General features: G+C 37.4%; 1 protein-coding gene across 3 annotated transcripts; it reads right to left on the minus strand.

Moving 5' to 3' along the window:
• Window positions 1-389: 389 nt before the first annotated feature.
• Window positions 390-19886, minus strand: LOC149811653 (putative glucose-6-phosphate 1-epimerase). Of its 3 annotated transcripts, none has more exons than XM_089993500.1 (9): window positions 19771-19886; window positions 19382-19528; window positions 17858-17932; window positions 7665-7721; window positions 7419-7576; window positions 7209-7340; window positions 1067-1169; window positions 801-900; window positions 390-727 (listed from the first exon to the last, which is right to left on the minus strand). In XM_089993500.1, exons 2-9 carry the CDS (start codon window positions 19457-19459, stop codon window positions 516-518), a joined length of 915 nt encoding a protein of 304 aa, XP_089849626.1. In that variant the 5' UTR covers window positions 19460-19528; window positions 19771-19886; the 3' UTR covers window positions 390-515. The 3 variants fall into 3 exon arrangements, with proteins under 3 accessions (XP_089849626.1, XP_089849625.1, XP_089849627.1); XM_089993499.1 differs by having other exon boundaries at window positions 1040-1169; XM_089993501.1 differs by lacking the exon at window positions 19382-19528 and having other exon boundaries at window positions 1040-1169; window positions 19771-19785.
• Between the last annotated feature and the right edge of the window lie 2849 nt (window positions 19887-22735).

Genomic DNA, 22735 nt, shown 5'->3' on the forward strand with positions numbered 1-22735 from the left:
CCAACTGTCAGTAGCCACAAGGAATCTTTTTTTTTTTTTTTTTGGGGGGGGGGGGGGGGGGGGGGGGGGGGGACAATGACTTAGATCTCACTCACTTTTATTGAAAATACCATTTCTAACCACAAGTTATTACATGACCAATTTACTGTTCACTTGACACTTTTGCCCTTTGTTGCCTACCCATTTAGGGGGACGGAACCATTTTCGCGGAAAAGGGGGTTCTATCGTGTAAAATGGCATGGGCGCCGATGCAAATCCGTGATGCCCTGTTTGTTTTGGCATCCCTGCGTAGGATTTGTCCCGGGAATCAAACGCCCCCTTAGTGTTAGACTTTTACCTAAGCTAATCAAGGCTATCACAACCTTTTGAGATGCCAACACCATGTTAGAGAAGCTACCAAAACCATGTGATAATAAAGATTACAGACATAAGGATGCACATATATGACGTATAACACCGAACACTATGACATGTATCACAGAAGGCTACTTATCTATTTCCGGCTCTGACCAGGTCTAGCCATAAAGAACTTTCCAAGGATCCAACTGACCACTACAGTAGCTGGAATGAACAGTGGATAACTCTTGAAAGCCCTTCCACTCCTCACGGGGCTTAAGAACAATGGGGTGCTCAATGGCAGCTGAATCAATGCACAGCATGATCTTGTAATCTTCATCCCCAAAATCTGGCAGTGCCTTGGCCTTCTTGTCCCATGGGTTCCAAACAACTGTAACACACCATAGATAAGGGGACCAATAAACAGAAGGGGGACCCTAAAATGAAAGAAAAATACCAAATACCTGCATCAGGCAATCCTTCCTTTCTCAACACAAAGGTTCTCTTTTTCTCATGGTCTATGGTTGCAATCTTGGGTGGGGTGCTTAGATAAATTCTGTCTACCTGTTAAAATGAAAAAGGTAACTGTTGCCCATCTATTGCACTTCAAGCAAAGCAGTCCGAAAAAAACAGTTGGGAACCTGAAACTGCTGTTTCCAACTCAAAAGTCACAAGATGCATAACTGGAAGCAATCAAAATGACCTTAGAAAATCCGAATCTGGAAAGTACCTCTCCGTCAAAAGTGACGGCATCTGCCTGCTCTGTAAACCTTCGTCTTTGCAACAGATTATCAAAGTAATCCAATGTCTCCAAACCCTCCACACGGATTTCACTGACAATCAAATTGTAACATGCATCTGTCAACGATGAGGGGAAGTTTGTCTCCAGTCACAGATTGTGCTGGAGGAAGATAATCTCACCAAGCAGTTTGCTGATTAGAAAATAGTATGAAATGTAATGAAGTGCCAAATGAAAAGAGCAACGTCTCCAAGTGAAAGCACGGAAGCACGCACATACACAAGATGCCACTAAAGGGCAAAATAAACCACAAAAGTGGTCAAGCACAAAAAGAAGATAAAAATATATCTCACTTCATAGAATGCTTCAAAAGAAGCTTAAGGAATACATGGGGCTGAGCCCCTTATTTATACACAGCAAGGGACCCAAGGAGGGGCTCCCATAGAGTCGTTGGAGCCCCTCCAACGGTCATATTTATGACCGTTGGAGGGGTCCAACGACTCTATGTGGACCCCTCTCAAATGTAAAAAAAGGAAAAGTAAAAAATACAAAAAGGAAAAAGAAAAAAGGAAAAAGAAAGAAAGGAAAAAGCATATCAAGGATATGCGTGTACAGGTGAAATGACAGAAATACCCCTGTGGGGTTTTACAATATATATATATATATATATATATATATATTTATATATATAGATAGACACGTAGACATATATATATATATGTATATGTGTCGTAATCGATATATATAGATATATATATATAAGTATACATCATATTTTAACACCCCCCCTCAAACACACGGTGAAATCACCGAGAGTTTGCTAAGGAGGAAATAGAAGCGAGGCGAAGGCAAGGCTTTGGTGAAGAAGTCCGCCAACTGATATTCGGTAGGAACATATGGGAGTTGAATGGTGCCACGTAGGAACTCATCTCGAACATAATGACAGTCCATCTCAATATGCTTCGTTCGTTCGTGAAAAGTGTGATTGCTAGCGATATAAATGGAGCTCTTGTTGTCACAGCATAGCTTTGAGGGAGTTGAGAATGAGACACCCATATCTTTAAGTAAGCTTCTTAACCATATAATCTCAGTTGTGGTGGTGGCCATCGCACGATATTCAGCTTCAGTAGATGAGCGAGAAACTTTACGCTGCTTTTTACACCTCCAGGAGATAAGTGACTCCCCAAGAAACACACAATAACCTGTGGTAGAAATACGATCATCGGGGTTACCCCCCCAATCAGAGTCAGTATACGCAAGTAAAGTAAGAGGTGAAGAAGAGGATAAGAATACTCCCTTAGTTATGGAATCTTTTAGATATCTGATAATCCTCATTACTGCTGCCATGTGAGTGGTGGTAGGAGCAGTCTGAAATTGGCTTGCACTATGAACTGCATGGGAAATGTCAGGCCTGGTAATAGATAAATATGTTAATGATCCAATCAATTGACGATAAGGCGTGGGATCTGCTAAAGGAGTGCCATCATTGGCTCTCATCTTGGCATTGATCACTTCTGGAGTCTCCACCCTTTTGTCATCTGTTAGCCCAGACCTAGCAATAATATCAGAGGCAAGCTTCATCTGAGATAGGACATACCCCTTGGGTGAGTATGCAACTTCAATTCCTAAGAAATACCTCAAAAAACCGAGATCAGACATATCAAAATTTTTCTTAAGAATATTTTTAATAAGATCAATACCTTTCTTATCATTACCTGTGATAATCATATCATCAACATATAATAACAAAATGGTTATGTATTCATTAGAGGATTTAACAAACAAAGCAGTATCAGTGTAACATGAGGAAAAACCATTATCAAGAACTACTTTGCTAAAGAGATCATACCACGCTTTTGGCGCTTGTTTTAACCCATAAAGAGCTTTGTTTAATTTTAGAATATTGCCTTTCCCAATTTCAAGACCCGGCGGAGGATCCATAAGAACTTCTTCACATAAAGTTCCATTTAAGAAAGCATTTTTAACATCAAGTTGGTATATAGGCCATTGTTTGATGGATGCTAAAGCAATTAAGGTTCGTACACTAGTCATTCTGGCCACGGGAGCAAAAGTTTCTTCATAATCAATCCCATATTCTTGGGCATAGCCTTTTGCTACCAAACGAGCTTTGTATCTTTCAAGAGACCCATCACTTTTAGTTTTGACTTTATATACCCATCTACACCCAATTGCCTTCTTCCCTAAAGGTTGAGGAATAATGCTCCAGGTTTGGGCCTTGTTAAGAGCCTCTAATTCGATTTTCATGGCTTCAATCCAATGTGGGTGATCTTTAGCTTCCTTGAAAGATGTAGGTTCGTGATACGAATGTATTAACATAAGACAGGCCCTATAATTTGGAGAAAAAGATTCATAGGACACAAACTTTTGTGGTGGCCTACTGGTACGAGAAGATCTCCTAGGTAGATTGTTGTTAGTAGATTCTTCTAAAGAGAAGTCTTGAGAGTATCTGTCAATAGCAGGTTGATGTTCATTTCCTATCCGTCGGGTATAAACATTTATATCATTAAGGTTTTCATTTTGGGAGGTATTGTCATGTTGTTGTATATTATAATGTGAAATTCCATCACAACTAGTATCACAAGAAATAGCCTCAGGAGACTCAAATCTAGGAGCTAAGTCAAATAGAAAAGAATAATCGATGTCTTCCTTAGATGTGTGGATATCGAAGCCATTTTGTTCTTCAATAAAGTTTACATTTCTCGACACATATAATTTATTGTTTCGAATATCAAAACATCTATAGCCTTTTTTATTCTCACCATAGCCAATGAATACACATTCAATAGCTTTAGGTGACAACTTATCTTGTCCTAAACTAAGTACAAAACATTTGCATCCAAAGATTCTTAATCTATTAAAATCGGGAGTAATTTTAAATAATTTTTCAAAGGGCGAAACATTTTTCAAAGAGGAAGAGGGCATACGATTCACAAGATATGTTGCGGTAAGAAGAGCTTCGGCCCAAAAGTTTTTAGGAACACATTTAGACACAAGAAGAGTTCTTGTGGTTTCAATTAAATGCCTATGTTTCCTTTCCGCAAGACCATTTTGTTGCGGAGTTTTAGGACAAGATCTTTGGTGCAAAATTCCATTTGTTTTAAAATAATTTTGGAAGTCTTTAGACATGTATTCTCCTCCTGAGTCAGATCTAAAAATGGCTATATTGTGTTGGAATTGATTTTGAACAAGAGCGTGAAACTCTTTAAAATTAGTGAAGACATCAGATTTATTCTTGATAATATAAACCCATGTGTATCTAGTAAAATCATCAATAAAAGAAACATAATAAGAGAAGCCTCCTTTGGACATAATGGGTGCCGGTCCCCGTACATCGGAATGCACAAGTTCAAAAGGCCTTTTTGACACAAAATTGCTATGAGAATATGGAAGAGAGTGAATTTTCCCAAGAATACAATCATTGCATGTAAATGTATTTGTATTACAAAATTTTTCCAAAAATGGAAAAAGGTACAATTTGGAAATACTAGGGTGCCCAAGTCTCTTATGCCAAGTCTCAATATCTTTGGATTGAACATGATTACAAAATGATTTGGATGGCAAAGACAAAAAATCCATATAGTAAAGGTCCCCTCTTCTATGGCCTTGCCCAATCCGCTTCCCGGACCGGAGATCCTGCACATAGCAATGGGTTGGTGAAAAAGAGACATTACACTCAAAATCGGTGATTTGAGAGACGGAGAAAAGGTTTAGATTAAGTTTTGGGATGATTCGGATTTTGGGAACAAAAAATTCTTTGTTTTGGTCATAAATTTTCTCAAGGTTTCCAATACCCTCAACATTTAAAGAAGTTCCATCGGCGGTGGATACATATGATTTAAACTTATTGAGACTTGGTTTTGACAAAAGTGATGCATTTGGAGTCATATGGAAAGAGGCACCCGAATCAAGAATCCAAGAAGACATACCTGGGAATGAAGAGATGGCGGCACCGAAAGTGGAAGGTGAGGATGATGATGTAGAGGCGTTCATCTTCATAAATTGTTGGAGAGTTTCGGTTAGATGAGCGATGGAATCCTTTATGTCACCATCCTTCTTTGAATCTTCATTGATGTTTGAAGGAGTTTCTCCCACAGAAGCTACCTTCTTCTTGAATTTAGGGCAATCGGGACGAATATGGCCCGGTTCATTACAATTATGACAAATGATTTCCCTTCCTCCACCATTGTTCTTCCAAAAATGTGGTGGTTTATATGATCTTACATTGTTGCCGGGTCTAGACACGGCATGTACTTCATCAACATCCCTTTTTAAGGCCAAACGGGTTTCTTCTTGACATAAATCGGCCAAAATATCACTTAGAGGAGTAGAGGCTCTATGGAGTAGAGATCCTCTAAGTTGTTCAAATTCGGGACGAAGCCCATGAATAAATTGAAAGAACCTCTCTTTTTCCATTTGCTCTTGTCTCATAGCAATAGCACTTCCTTCCCATTGAGGTTCGAGAAGGACAAGTTCATCCCATAAAGAGGATAGAGCACTATAGTAGTCTCTAATGCTCATATCACCTTGCTTGGTAGCTCTTACCTTTTCTTGAAGAAAAAAATGCCTAGCAAGGTCTCTTTGAGTGTACATACCTTTCATGAAAAACCATGCTTCATTAGCCTTCTTGAATTTAGCAAGATTTGCACAAATCTTCAATTCGACGTTATTCATGAACCACGCTAAGATTTTAGCATGTTCACTTTCCCAATCTTCCATTTTAGAAGAGTAATCAAGAATAGCCTTTTCTTTTTCTTCTTCATTTAAGGCCTTTTCTTCACCTCCTTCAAATTTAGTTAACTTAAGTTGTGGTTCCGGAATGGTTCCACATACATAACCCCAAAGCCTTTTACCTTTGAGATTATTCTCCATAGCGGCTGCCCACATACGATAATTGGTCCCATCCAATTTGAATGAGAGATCGATTTTTGCATCTTTGTTGGCCATTAGAAGAAAAATTTATAAGACAAGAGAGAGGAGAGGTATTACTTGTCAATGGAGGATCCAATGAAGCCTTCTTAACCAAGGCTCTGATACCATGTAATGAAGTGCCAAATGAAAAGAGCAACGTCTCCAAGTGAAAGCACGGAAGCACGCACATACACAAGATGCCACTAAAGGGCAAAATAAACCACAAAAGTGGTCAAGCACAAAAAGAAGATAAAAATATATCTCACTTCATAGAATGCTTCAAAAGAAGCTTAAGGAATACATGGGGCTGAGCCCCTTATTTATACACAGCAAGGGACCCAAGGAGGGGCTCCCATAGAGTCGTTGGAGCCCCTCCAACGGTCATATTTATGACCGTTGGAGGGGTCCAACGACTCTATGTGGACCCCTCTCAAATGTAAAAAAAGGAAAAGTAAAAAATACAAAAAGGAAAAAGAAAAAAGGAAAAAGAAAGAAAGGAAAAAGCATATCAAGGATATGCGTGTACAGGTGAAATGACAGAAATACCCCTGTGGGGTTTTACAATATATATATATATATATTTATATAGATAGATAGACACGTAGACATATATATATATATATGTATATGTGTCGTAATCGATATATATAGATATATATATATAAGTATACATCATATTTTAACATGAAATACTGCCTTACCAAAACACATGCATTTTGATAAATTCTATTGTGGATCTGAACCACAATACTGTACAACGGTACACACGCTCTGTTTGCATGGATCTAGCCCCTTATCCTTTGGCCTAACCACATAGACGTGTTTAGCATGGTTCATTTACTATATGATTTGAATAATCTTTAAATCATCTTTAATATACCATAAGACTCAACTTTCAACATACTGAAAAATCAACACAATCCATGAAGATGAGGATGATCTAAAAATGCCACAAACTGTCATCTTGGAATCAACTTTAATATATGAAAATAGTAAGTAGAACATGGTAAACAGATTCCAGAGGTTAGCTTTCATCTTTTGGGGATTATATCTATGCAAATCAAGTGTACGAACATAAAGTCATGGTAGTTCAGTACCACAATAGACACCAATAAGTAAATAAATAAACATATATATCTCTCTGTGTGTGTATGGATTATGTGCATGTATATGACAAAAAATAGCTTCTACGCAAACCTCAAACCTGATATCTGAGACAGACAAGTAGTTACGGATTGCAAATGTGAAGGAGAAGGCTCTATTATCAGTATTCCGCACTCGAGGAATCAAAGTCAGCCTACCAGGACCCAGTGAAATACGAAGTCGCAACTCAAAGCTGCAACAAAATTATCATGAAAACTAGTGGATTTTCCAGGCGATGGAAGTTATCTATTACTAGAAGAGTTTCTGGTACCTGCGTGGCCAAGTTTTTAAATCCTCATCGGTAGACTTCAGAATGAGATCAACAGACGATTGGTTATTTGCAGGTGACAGAGGTGAAGGGCAATCATCTATAGACCATAGACTGTTCCTTGCAAACCCATGCTGTTCTAATGTACCAAAATTGCTAAACTGCAAAATCAGGATATTGGTTAAATGAAAACCCACCACTCTCTAGGCCCTTATCAGCACCGTTTTAACATTTTATGCATAACTTAACCTGAGGAAAGCACATGGGTATTCCGCCCCTAATGGCTTTGGGTGGCTTTAGAATTGCCTGTGGAACAACAGGAAATGTTTATACAAACATGAGAAAAAGAGCCCACTGATTCGCATAATCTGGAACTCAGGCAATATTTCATAAAGCCCAGAATGTTACAAATTATGTTACAACAAACAACATAAATATTCTCATAAGTTTTCCAAATATTTAAAACGAAGTTAAATTAAGCTACATGACCACTTCTTGGTGACAGTGTTGTGATTTTGAGATTTCTCACTGTCCCATGCAACCAGATTCCTTGGAATATTAGTTGGAATCAGATTATGTAGACCAAAATAAACCAGCATATCATAAAAATAGAAGATAAAAACAGTAGGAAGGATTGTCACCACTGAAAAAATAAAAAAAGGAGCATCTTCATCTAAAGATCAAAAATGCATGTAGATTCCTAAACATGAAAAGGAGTTTCACCATCATAATGCCAATCTACATTAGATTGATCACATTATGATCCAAACCAAGAGGGAAGATGACACACTCAAATCAAACTTACCACTAACAGAAAATTGAACTCAAAACATTTGGTAAAATTGACATTTAAGCATGCTTTGCCCGTAAAAAATTCTCCTCCATTCTTGAACCTCCTTACCCACTTTTATACTTGCAGAATGTTGCTTCTTCTTAGTAGAGAACCGTTGCTCTATTAAAAAGGATGGATGGTACCAACCAAATTGTAATAGATCAAGTTTTACAAAAAAGAAAAAGAAAAATCAGCATAGTATTTGACATGAACTCCCTTGATTTCAACACTTGGCTTTTGGATCAACCTCAACCTCTGCTTGAATAAATAAAGTTCAGATTAAATTTTATGATAAATGGCAAAAATGAGTTTGGCAAGCCAAAATGGTTGCTGAATGATCCCTTTTAGCATTCAAAATGGTCTGTTCTTATAAGTGCTCTATGTCACATAAGTGTGGGTGCAGATGTGGCGATGCGGCACTTTAAAAAAACTTGGGTGTGGGGAGGATATATATATATATATATATATATATATATATATATATATATATATATATATATATGAACTTGATTAGGGTTAACTGAGTCTACTTTTGGATAGAAATGGACCTCAGTGTGGTTGACTTCAACTAACACAAAGGAAGCTGTGTCCAAATGTCGCACCCGCCTGGGAGCGGGTGTGGTGCCCTGTTAGAAGAGTCTGTGTGACATAGTAAGTGCTCAATAACAGAAAATACCACAATTTTCATAGGTGATTTGAAAGTTATGTGCTGTTGAAACTAGTTCTGACCAGCAGTTCTTGCTGACCTAAAACCTCACCCAAATGGTCCAGAATGTCCATGGTTCCAACTAGATTATCCAAACTCACATGTGACAATCCCAACTGAATAACCCAAAAATTAACTTTCAGGCAAGCATAATCTAGAGTAGTTTACTTACGCAATGCGGCCAAACTTCAAATGGCTTATCAACACAAATCTTGCTAACATGTGGAAGTGTAAACTCAGCATCTATGATGATTTAATCACTCAAGATCAATTTCTTCTTAACACTGGAAATGAAATCACATTGATAAGCATCATATATAGTAATTCTCTAGTTTGCAGCCACAGAATTACAAACCAACCCCCCTTAAACTGAATGCAAAATACCATTGTTCAAGTTTCACCTTCTTTAAGGTTTTAATCCCAATATTGTTCAAAGGTCTCTTCAAAATTTTGTTCTAAAGAATAGCATGTTATCATCCTTGCCTATGTGACTAATTATTCCACAAAGACTACTCTTCAAACTTATGGCTTCATTTTACCGTGGTAGCAATCACTTGCAAGAAGTGTCAAACACAAAGGAAAAGGTGGCAGCAAGATGACTGTACATGCTGAAAGAAGCATTCGATGAGAAACAATAACTAGATGACTGAACAAGGGGCAAGCAATGTGATATAAGATGAAATGTTACCAATGGAATGGAAAGGAGTTTCTGCATTTTCCATGTCCATTTCCTTCCCTTATTCTAAGGAAATAATAGTAAAAATAATATTTTTCTTCTTTAGTTTCTTTTTCTTTTTGCCAATCTGTGATTTCTATTCTTTTCTGGCTCATAATCTTCTTATGTAAACAACATCCATATCTTTTTTTGTTATAATTATTTATGCCTGAGACACAAGGATTCAAGCAATCTTTGCTTGCATTTCCTATATGATTTTTTTTCCTAGTAAAAGAGAGTCGATAGTTGCTATTCTATTCTATCTTTGTCTTCCAAGTGAAGCAGTCATAACCCATCTTCTTCAGCAGAAAGTACACGCAGGAGCACATCAAAGGGAGTATCATCGTTTTCAAGAATTACACATGAAGTTCCTAATATATACATAATATGAGTGGGAAAGAAACTCACAGAAACTGAAAGATGTGGTACAGGGCAACCTACTAAAGGAGGTGAAGAAAACTCCATATGCAAGATAGGAACTGATGAATCTTTACCATCTTTTTAGGTACGGAATATAGGATGAATGGGATTGCTCTCATGAAATTGTTCACTTGATGAATGTGATCATATATGACATCATACAAGGAATATTATAAAATTGAAATTCTCAGGGATTAGATGAGCAATAAAAGACAAGTTAGGACCCTGCACTTTCCTTCCCACCGGCAACTCCCACTCCCTCTCCTCCTTCTTTCCTATTCCGAGTGAGGGATGACATAAAAATTAAAGCAATAGATTTGCTTCAAGATTTGCATGTCAACCATGTGAAATGTGATCTGAATAAGTGAAAATAATGGCAAAGCAGAACACCAATTCTCTTTGGTTTACAAATGGCATAAACAACATATCGAGAGGGGAAACTACATCAAGGACCTGTTAGCCTGATGGGAAATCAAATCTGCCCCCATGTATCCATCTCTCTTGATAGTGAATTTCTTATTAGATGGGTAATTTACAAAAAACTGCCTAACTTATCAACTATTTATGAAAAGATACCCGACATTTCAGTTATTACATTAACTGCTTGATTTATCTAAACACATTTGAAAGATCCATTTGAGGTATAAACTGACATTTTTGTCCTGGTGATAACTCATCTTATGTTCTTCTATTAGACAGTTCAATAATAAGGGCATGTTAGTCATTTTATTTTATTAAATAAATGTCAACTGAATGATCCTAAGCAAGTCCTTGGAACATAAATGAAAAAATAGGTAGCTGAATGTAATAGTTGAAATGTTGGCAGCATTTCATAAATAACTGATATGTTAGGTGGCTTTTGTAAATTATCCTCATTAGATTTGAAAACAAGGACATGTCTTACCATCAAAGCAATGGATATTCGGTGGCTGTTGGACATGCTTTGCTTATAGAGCCATGGGACGGAATGGGGTTCCCTAAGTTTCTGTTAAAATATGATGTATATTTATATATATATATATATATATCTATATATATATAGATTACGACACATACACATATATATGATATATATATGTCTATGTGTCTATCTATATATATAAATATATATATATATATATATATATATATATTTTTTTTTTTTTATTTTGTAATACCCGATAGGGGTAATTCTGTCATTTCACTTGTACACGCATATCATTGATATGCTTTTCTTTCTTTTTTCTTTATTCTTTTTCTTTTTACTTTTTAGTTTTTCTTTTTATTCATTTGAGAGGGGTCCACATAGAGTCGTTGGACCCCTCCAACGGTCATAAATATGACCGTTGGAGGGGCTCCAACGACTCTATGGGAGCCCCTCCTTGGGTCCCTTGCTGTGTATAAATAAGGGGCATGGCCCCATGTATTTCTCAAGCTTCTTGTGAAGCATTCTATAAGTGAAATATATTTTTTTACCTCTTTGTGTGCTTAACCACTTTTTGTGGTTTATTTTGCCCATTTGTGGCCTCTTGTGTATGTGCGTGCTTCCGTGCTTTCGCTTGGAGACTTCGCCTCTTTCATTTGGCACTTCATTACATGGTATCAAAGCCTTGGTTAAGAAGGCTTCATCGGATCCTCTCTTGACAAGTAATACCTCTCCTCTCTCTTGTCTTAAAAATTCTTTTTCTATAAATGGCCAACAAAGATGCAAAAATCGATTTCTCATTCAAATTGGATGGGACCAATTACCGCATGTGGGCGGCCGCTATGGAAAATAATCTCAAAGGTAAAAAGCTTTGGGGTTACGTATGTGGAACCATTCCGGAACCACAATTGAAGTTAACTAAGTTTGAAGGAGATGAGGAAAAAGCATTGAACGAAGAAGAAAAAGAAAAAGTTATTCTTGATTACTCTTCTAAAATGGAAGATTGGGAAAGTGAGCATGCTAAAATCTTAGCATGGTTCATGAACAATGTTGAATTGAAGATTTGTGCAAATCTTGCAAAATTCAAAAAGGCTAATGAAGCATGGTTTTTTATGAAAGACATGTATACCCAAAGAGACCTTGCTAGGCATTTTTTTCTACAAGAAAAGGTAAGAGCTACCAAGCAAGGTGATATGAGTATTAGAGACTACTATAGTGCCCTATCTTCTTTATGGGATGAGCTTGTCCTTCTCGAACCGCAATAGGAAGGAAGTGCTATTGCCATGAGACAAGAGCAAATGGAAAAAGAGAGGTTCTTTCAATTTATTCATGGGCTTTGTCCCGAATTTGAGCAACTTAGAGGATCTCTTCTTCATAGGGCCTCTACTCCTCTAAGCGATATTTTGGACGACTTATATCAAGAAGAAACCCGTTTGGCCTTGAAAAGAGATGTTGATGAAGTGCATGCCGTGTCTAGACCCGGCAACAATGTAAGATCATATAAACCACCACATTTTTGGAAGAATAATGGTGGTGGAGGAAGAAAAATCATTTGTCATAATTGATTTACATTGTTGCCGGGTCCTAAATTCAAAAAGAAGGTGGCTTCCATGGGGGAAACTCCTCCAATCATCAATGAAGATTCAAAGAAGGATGGTGACATAAAGGAGTCCATCGCTCATCTAACCGAAACTCTTCAACAATTTATAAAGATGAACGCTTCTACATCATCCTCTTCATCTTCCACTTCCGCTGCCGTCATCTCCTCCTTTCCAGGTATGAATTCTTGGATTCTTGACTCGGGTGCCTCTTTCCATATGACTCCAAATGCATCACTTTTGTCAAAACCAAGTCTCAATAAATTCAAATCATATGTATCCACCGCCGATGGAACATCTTTGAATGTTGAAGGCATTGGAAATCTTGAGAAAACTTATGACCAAAACAAAGAATTTTTTGTTCCTAAAATCCGAATTATTCCAAAACTTAATCTAAATCTTTTTTTCCGTCTCTCAAATTACCGATTTTGAATGTAATGTCTCGTTTTCACCAACCCATTGCTATGTGCAGGATCTTCGGTCCGGGAAGCGGATTGGGCAAGGCCATAGAAGAGGGGACCTTTACTATATGGATTTTTTGTCTTTGCCATCCAAATCATTTTGTAATCATGTTCAATCCAAAGATATTGAGACTTGGCATAAGAGACTTAGACACCCTAGTATTTCCAAGTTGTACCTTTTTCCGTTTTTGAAAAAATTTTGTAATACAAATACATTTACATGTAATGATTGTATTCTTGGGAAAATTCACTCTCTTCCTTATTCACATAGTAATTTTGTGTCAAAAAGGCCTTTTGAACTTGTGCATTCCGATGTATGGGGACCGGCACCCGTTATGTCCAAAGGGGGCTATTCTTACTATGTTTCTTTTATTGATGATTTTACTAGGTACACATGGGTTTACATTATCAAGAATAAATCCGATGTCTTCACTAATTTTAAAGAATTTCACGCTCTTGTTTAAAATCAATTCCAACATAATATAGCCATTTTTAGATCTGACTCGGGAGGTGAGTACATGTCTAAAGATTTTCAAAATTATTTTAAAACAAATGAAATTTTGCACCAACGACCTTGTCCTAAAACTCCGCAACAAAATGGTTTTGCGGAAAGAAAACATAGGCATTTTATTGAAACCACAAGAACTCTTCTTGTGTCTAAAAATGTTCCTAAAAACTTTTGGGCCGAAGCTCTTCTTACCGCAACATATCTTGTAAATCGTATGCCCTCTTCTTCTTTAAAAAATGTTTCACCCTTTAAAAAATTATTTAAAATTACTCCAGATTTTAATAGACTAAGAATCTTTGGATGCAAATGTTTTGTACTTAGTCAAGGACAAGATAAGTTGTCACCTAAAGCTCTTGAATGTGTGTTCATTGGCTATGGTGAGAATCAAAAAAGCTATAGATGCTATGATATTCGAAACAATAAACTGTATGTGTCGAGAAATGTAAACTTCATTGAAGAACAAAATGGTTTTGATATCCACACATCTAGGGAAGACATCGATTATTCTTTTTTATTCGACTTAGCTCCTAGAATTGAGTCCCCTGAGGCAATTATTTGTGATACTACTTGTGATGACACTTTACATTATAATGATATACCACAACATGATAATGTTTCTCAAAATGAAAACCTTAATGATATAAATGTATATACCCGGCGGTTAGGAAACGAACATCAACCTGCTATTGACAGATACTCTCAAGACTTCTCTTTAAAAGAATCTATGGACAACAATCCACCTAGAAAATCTTCTCGTACTAGTAGGCCACCACAAAAATTTGTGTCTTATGAATCTTTCTCTCCGAATTATAGGGCTTGTCTCATGTTAATACATTTGTATCATGAGCCTACCTCATTCAAGGAAGCTAAAGATCATCCGCATTGGATTGAGGCTATGAAAATCGAATTAGAGGATCTGAATAAAGCCCAAACCTGGAGCATTATTCTTCAACCTTTAGGAAAAAAGGCAATTGGGTGTAGATGGGTATATAAAGTCAAAACCAAATGTGATGGGTATCTTGAAAGATACAAAGCTCGCTTGGTTGCAAAAGGCTATGCCCAAGAATATGGGATTGATTATGAAGAAACCTTTGCTCCTGTAGCCAGAATGACTACTGTACGAACCCTAATTGCTTTAGCATTCATCAAACAATGGTCGATATATCAACTTGATGTTAAAAATGCGTTCCTAAATAGAACTCTGTGTGAAGAAGTTCTTATGGACCCTCCCGGCTCTTGAAATTGGGAAAGGCAATATTCTAAAATTAAACAAAGCTCTCTATGGTCTTAAACAAGCACCAAAAGCTTGGTATGATCTTTTTAGCAAAGTAGTTCTTGATAATGGTTTTTCCTCATGTTACACAGATACTGCTTTGTTTGTTAAATCTTCTAATGAATACATAACAATTTTGTTGTTATATGTTGATGACATGATTATCACAGATAATGATAAGAAAGGTATTGACCTTATTAAAAATATTCTTAAGAAAAATTTTGATATGTCTGATCTGGGTTTTCTAAGGTATTTCTTAGGAATTGAAGTTGCATACTCCCCTAAGGGGTATGTCCTATCTCAGATGAAGCTTGCCTCTAACATTATTGCTAGGTCTGGGCTGACAGATGACAAAAGGGTGGAGACTCCAGAAGTGATCAATGCCAAGATGAGAGCCAGTGATGACACTCCTTTAGCAGACCCCACGCCTTACCGTCAATTGATTGGATCTCTAACATATTTATCTATCACCAGACCTGACATTTCACATGCAGTTCATAGTGCAAGCCAATTTCAGACTGCTCCTACTACTACTCACATGGCAGCAGTAATGAGGATTATCAGATACTTAAAAAATTCCATAACTAAGGGAGTATTCTTATCCTCTTCTTCACCTCTTACTTTGCTTGCGTATACTGACTCCGATTGGGGGGGTAACCCCGATGATCGTATTTCTACCACAGGTTATTGTGTGTTTCTTGGTGAGTCACTTATCTCCTGGAGGTGTAAGAAGCAGCATAAAGTTTCTCTCTTATCTACCGAAGCAGAATATCGTGCGATGGCCACTACCACAACTGAGATTATATGGCTAAGAAGCTTACTTAAAGATATGGGTGTCTCGTTCTCAACTCCCTCAAAGCTGTGTTGTGACAACAAGAGCTCTATCTATATTGCCAGCAATCACACTTTTCATGAACGAACGAAGCATATTGAGATGGACTGTCATTATGTTCGTGATGAGTTCTTACGGGGCACCATTCAACTCCCATATGTTCCTACCGAATATCAGTTGGTGGACTTCTTCACCAAAGCTTTGCCATCGCCTCGCTTCTACTTCCTCCTTAGCAAACTCTAAGTGATTTCACCGTGTGTTTGAGGGGGGGTGTTAAAATATGATGTATATTTATATATATATATATATATATATATATATATATATATATATATATATATATATATATATATTACGACACATACACATATATATGATATATATATGTCTATGTGTCTATCTATATGTATAAATATATATATATTTATTTTGTAATACCCGATATGGGTAATTCTGTCATTTCACTTATACACACATATCATTGATATGATTTTCTTTCTTTTCTTTCTTTTTTCTTTTTACTTTTTAGTTTTTCTTTTTATTCATTTGAGAGGGGTCCACATAGAGTCGTTGGACCCCTCCAACGGTCATAAATATGACCGTTGGAGGGACTCCAACGACTCTATGGGAGCCCCTCCTTGGGTCCCTTGCTGTGTATAAATAAGGGGCATGGCCCCATGTATTTCTCAAGCTTCTTGTGAAGCATTCTATAAGTGAAATATATTTTTTTACCTCTTTGTGTGCTTAACCACTTTTTGTGGTTTATTTTGCCCATTTGTGGCCTCTTGTGTATGTGCGTGCTTCCGTGCTTTCGCTTGGAGACTTCGCCTCTTTCATTTGGCACTTCATTACAGTTTCTATGGTGCATTAACAATGCCAGTATGGATCCTGCTCTTGGTGTAATAATATTTTAGGTGGAAATTTGATATTTATCGATGACAGAACAAAGATTAGAGAAAGGCATCATTTTGACAGGTTGTTTCTTATAGTTCTAGTAAACCACAATGATCCACTGGAAACTGTTTTATTAAGCTGTACAAGGAAGGACCACGTGAAATATGAATGGAGTTCAAGTCTTCTTTTGAACTTTGCTTGGCATGTGCAAACTGGTTCTCATACTTCCTATGTCACAGGGATTCGGCTAGCAGGGTACCACACCCGCGTCGACGCGACGCGGGTGTGGGTGCAGGTGCGACACCGGGTGCGGTCAACCCGTCCCTGGGGGAACCCCCGGACCCCCCTTAATATATATATATATACATACATTTTTGCCCCTGCCGCACCCCCGCACCCGGTTTTTTTGGAAGTGCCGAATCCCCGCACCCGCACCCATGTGACATAGCATACTTCATAGAGATGCCTAAAGAAAAGTTGCACGATTAGCCAGGGAGAGCCTGGTAATGCTGGATGGCAAGTGGTTTAAACAGAAAGAAGACTGCCTTGAAAGGGTTTCTGTAATGAAATGATGGTCTTCCATGAATGCCCTTGGAACACTCAAAGGGAAGTGTCTAAAAGACACTTTAAGCAAAGCCCTTAAAAAGGGTAAAATAGGAACAACACACACATAAATAAATATTTTTATTTATGTAGAAAAATGCTTAAAAAGCATTACAAAGGAGTGAGTTTACAAGAGGGGGCTGCACCCCTATATATACAAGAGCAAAGGGGAGAGCTCATAAGGAGCTCTCCCTTCTAGTCGTTGGACTAGTTCCAACGACTAGACTGTTTGGTTAAGTTCTGGTTGGAACTTAACCAAACTATATTATCTAGTTCAATATGAACTAGATAATATAAATTACATTAAAAAATAAGAAATATATATATATATATAATATTATTATTATTATTATTATATATGTTACATTTTAACAGTTTCCACAGGGATGATCAAAATCTTGTTTTGTTCATGATATCAGAGATAGGGTACATAAGGTAGTCTCAAAGGCCAAAGGGACGTGTTCAAAGGAGAAGATATTCACCAAACTTTCCATAATGAATGGCATCATTTCCCTAACTGGCAGATATCATCTATAATTCCACCCATTACAGCCTTCTCAACAATTCCAGAATATTTGACAATCTGAAATGGTATATGCTGATGATACAGGAACCATTTATCATGAGAGCTTGGTGACAGCAATTCACACCAAAATTAAGGCATCATGTTTGTCATTAGAACCAAAAGATAGATACCTTGCTGCTCATGAAAAGCAATTCCTCATGACGATCATTTTTCCATGATATAACTTGCCCACCATAAAGAAGCACCTGAAAGAATTTAAACTTGAAAACACATAAGTGGCTATCAAGATGTCTCAACAATTTCATAGCTCAAGCATGAAAAGAGGAAAGCTTACTAAAAAAGGGTAAACTTTATAAAAAAATGAATTTGAGATATTCTTTTTCATATAACCAATAGTAATCATGCACAAAGACAAACAAAAAGAAAAAGCATCTACCACCAAAGTCCAAACTAAGATCTTAGGAAATTGACTGTCATTTCATTAGCACGACCCAAACACAAAGGAAAGCTACCAATTTGATCGATCCTGCAGATATCAACTGAACTCTGTTCACAAACGGTGTACCGATAATGACAAAAGTCAGAACAGAGAAGAGTTTGAATAGAGTGATGAATAGTGTACAGAGCAGATATGCATCCCTTATAAAGCATCTTTAGATTGGCATGGAAGAGGAGACAACTTCCAATTATCTAGACAGGAAGAAAGATAATCAAATGAGAACAAATCATTCCTCATATGGCATCTCATAGTTCTTCCCCAAAGATCTATTGGGCAGATAAGATGGAGTCATTAGATCCGTAACAGACCTTGCAAATTCAATAGGCTATTGGTATTGAGGGCTAGACAGTGTAAGCTAAGATAAAACCTAGAAGAAGAAAATAAATTATTTAGAAAACTACAGGTTTTAAAATTAAATCAAGAACCCTGTCACATAGATATTGCAAAATACATATAGGGTATTCCCATTTATGGAGTTTTATATTGGGAATAGTATATAAGCTTATAAGGGGATGCGGTACAGGATTAAAGATGAAGTGTCCATGTGAAATAGTTCACACCCCATTACAAACAGATCCAAGTTCTTTCAATCAGGTCCCTTGACTAGCCCTACATCACATTTCCTTTGGTATTCCTTGGCCAACCAAATGAAACGAATATCATCTTGGATCGGACTAAAAAAAATTAATCAAGATGCAGTCACTAATATTTTGCACTTTCATGATCCTAGAAAGATCTAGAAGCCCTTATTTTTAAAACATAAACTCGAATCTGCTAACACAGGCAGCTCCTGAGCGGTACAGCTCGATTCAGAAGCTGCTTCTCAGCTCGTTATAGATGATTTCCAAGATGGTCAATGGTTTTGGCATGAAATCAGAATTTTCGACAATATTCATCCTCTCCAGATGTTATGGCACCCTTCACATGCATTGTACTTAAATTGGTATTTTTCTTTCCTGTAGTTCAACTATCCTGAGGGGCCTGTGAGGGATGACGGCTGTAATAAGCATGGGTTTCTTTATGGAATTGAAATCCAAGGCAATGACAAAAAAAAACTCAACTGATTTCTCTAGAGAAGATATCACAACCAGATAAAGAAAACACCAAAAGAGAAGGAACCAAACACACGAGAGAAATTTTGAAAAAGAAAAAAAGAGGGAGAATAAAAGGAGGGGGGGGGGGGCAAAGTGGGTACCTCCGTGGACGATCCGCCGGGCTCATTAAGAATGACTTTGGGCAAACCGTCGACCCCCCTGATGATGTTGGGCGGCATCGGTTTAGACCGAAACCGAATGGGGGTGTGAAGATTTGAAGGCTTCCCTTTCCCTTTCTTCCACTCCAGCTTCAACAACATCACAAGACCATTACTCACCATTGCCACCAATTCAAAAATCTTATTCATGCAAAACACGCGCACAATACACACACACACAGAAAGAGCTCGTATTTCTTCATGTTCTCAAAAGAAAGCAACGCAAAGACCAAGATGGGATATCTTCGTTCAAGCAAACAAAGTAATGAAAAACCGTCCAAGAAAAGCAAAGGAGGACGGAAGCTATGGAGATGGAATCAAAGGTTGCTTACTTTCTCCCTTTAAAGATTTAGTATGCACCGCTAGAAAGGCAACACTAGAGTGGAGAAGAGACCAGGAAAATCCATTGTATAAAAGAGAGAGAGAGAGAGAGAGAGAGAGAATTGGAACTCGAGGCATGCGCATATATACAACCTCTCTCTCTCTCTTCATATTTGCTTTGCTTTGGCATATTGAGAGAGAGAGAGAGAGCATTGGATCCCTTTGTTGTTAGTTGCTGACTGTCGCTTTCGGTTGAGGAGGAGGAGAAAGAGGAATTGGAGGGCATGGTTAAAGCATTGACGCGTGAATGCACCCATGTACGCGTGCAGCAGCATCTCCTTACATATGTTTTCCACCCTTTTTAGCACAAACAAATATGGGACGCAAGAAGACGAGGGCCGAAAGAGAAGTTGGGAAGATTAAAAAAACACGAAAAAGGAAATCCTCTCTCTCTCTCTCTCTCTCTCTCAAGATACTTTGGCTTTGTCTTGCTTTGATGAGGGTAGAAAAATATTCCCCAACGTTCCAACCTTTCCCATCACCTTTTTTCATGCATGAAAATTTCCCTCGAAAAGACGTCCCACCACGCGACAAACTTCACCTCCCACCCCTACCGTTTGTGCCACCCCAGCCCCCACCACATTTTGGCCTCCACTGCTACTCTCCTGTACCAACAACGTAGCATCGTGCTACCCTTGGCCAGGGTGCTCAAGACGAATCTGGGTTCAACCTGACTTGAGAGCTGGTAGTAAAAGTTTTTCTTTAATGCACAGACAATGAAAAAACACTGAAATTTGTAGGAGACAGGCGACCTTAACCACTTCATTGTAATGTTCACTTGTACATATATTCATAATCATATATGTTTTTTCGATAGGCATATATTCATATTCGCCTATGTATAACACAGCGGCGTTGCATGCTTATGACCATCCATCTCAACATACTTAGCATGCAGCTCCCTTGCTGATGACCATCCATTTTGACATTTCTGGAGATGGACTCCACACCCATATGAAAAATGCCAAGATGGGTGGCTATCTACATAGTGACAATAAAACGGGAAAAATATCGGCAGTCAAACCTGAGAGATTTTGAAATTTTTCATAAATCTTACATTTTTTCGGCAAAATCTTGGCAATAAAAAATAAATTAAAAACATACAAATTATTTTTTTAAGAAAATATAAATAAAATACATTTAAAAATAAAAATCTCAGAGGTTTTCACGATAAATATCTGTTAAAATTATAAATCTGGTGATATTTGTTGTCACAGAGGCTGTCAAGCGCCATGCAACGCTGCATTTAAAGTGAAGTCTATAACATAAAATCCTCTCTATAATTCTCATATGAACCCAGTTTTATTAAAACAAATTTGAAATCGGGATCTTATAGATGTGTTCTACATGCTTGATTTGTTGTTCAGTTACCATACATAAGTTTTTATAATATTTAAAAATCAATGGCCCAAGATTTCATAAACATTAAAGATTCAAAATATTATAACTTTTCACCACGATCCAAGTGTCAATTTCTATCAACTTGCAGGGTCTAATTTGCAAAAAAATGTGTCTGAAATACCTAGTTCGTACAGAGCATGGTAAGTTTCTCGCATGGATATTCTCATTCCCCACATGTATATATAGATAAGAAAAAAATAAGTAAATATATTATATATTAAAAATAAATAAATTTAAACAAGCTTGTTGATTAGCCAAAGTTCAAAGCATATGTTTAACTTAATTATTCAAGTTAAAGAAATCTAAAAGGTGTTTTCTGTGCTATTGAAAAAGACTCGGCTGAGAAAAGGTTGCCACGAAAAAGGAGAGGGCATTGATTTTGGAGGCCTCTTTCTGAGAGGAAAATGGCTTCCACTTTTGAGTTAACGTGATGGAGACAACAAAAACTCATGGCTTTCTACGTGCTTCCATTGAAACCCAAGTTTTTTGCAGCACATAATGCACTCTAAAAGGATGCTTGAGCTTGGCTAGTATATAAAATTAAGTTCGAGTTTTCCACAAAAGCTCAGTTCATTGTGCAGCCCTACCCACCCCACCTTGGATTGGCACCAACTTTGAAGAATCCACATCACTCACCCACTTGAATATACGTATGTTTGGTTCAATCTAATGGAAAAAATCTGGTTTGCTAAACAAATTTGTTTCACTCATCCACTGTCTCATCCCTATCTTCATACCCTTTCTTGGGATTTCATTGATGCAATTTTTTTCATCAAATCAGCCTCTATAGATGTGATCTACATTATTCATTTAGTAAAGATCAGCATTTTTTTGGTGATTCAAAAATCAATGGTTGACAAAACACACAATTTTATGATTTTAAACAATCATATTTTTTCTGTGAAAAGAATATGATCCAAGAGTCGATTCTTAATTAAATTGACCATGTTTAATCCATTTATAAGGTCAGATTTGATCAAAACTACTTGTGTCATAAGATTTAAAGGGGTATGAAGAATGAGGGATGACAGCGGATGAGTGGAACAAGCTGGGACGGCTCAAATAACTCTAGAAGAATTGGCTGACCAGCTCATACCCAACATACAACAGTTGAGATGGACTTGGTTCGGGCCTAAGCTTGATAAAAACATATGCCTAGCCCAATCCGGATCAGAACCTTACTGGGCACAATGGATCGACCATCATGGATTCGACCCGATCGCAAACCGATCCCCACATGTAATAGCAACCTCACCTATAACTCTGTCTCAGTTGAGAGAAAACGACTGTAAGTCTGACAGGCATAGCCAGCGTGGCTAGGTCTCTGATCCTGATGATGGTTTCCCTGTTCCTCTTAAAAAGAAACTTCAAGCTCAAAACATAGGTTGAATTTAGCCTTTTGCCTCATAACACAAAGAGCAGATTAGGTCACAATGGAAATAACTGATCATTAGTTATATTCAATTCTGATGGCACATCTCACTTGGCAGCTGTGAGATTGGAGCTTACACATTG

This window comes from Nuphar pumila, chromosome 17 (assembly GCF_984573655.1).
Source record: "Nuphar pumila chromosome 17, dmNupPumi1.hap1.1, whole genome shotgun sequence".
Classification (NCBI taxonomy): Eukaryota; Viridiplantae; Streptophyta; class Magnoliopsida; order Nymphaeales; family Nymphaeaceae; genus Nuphar; species Nuphar pumila.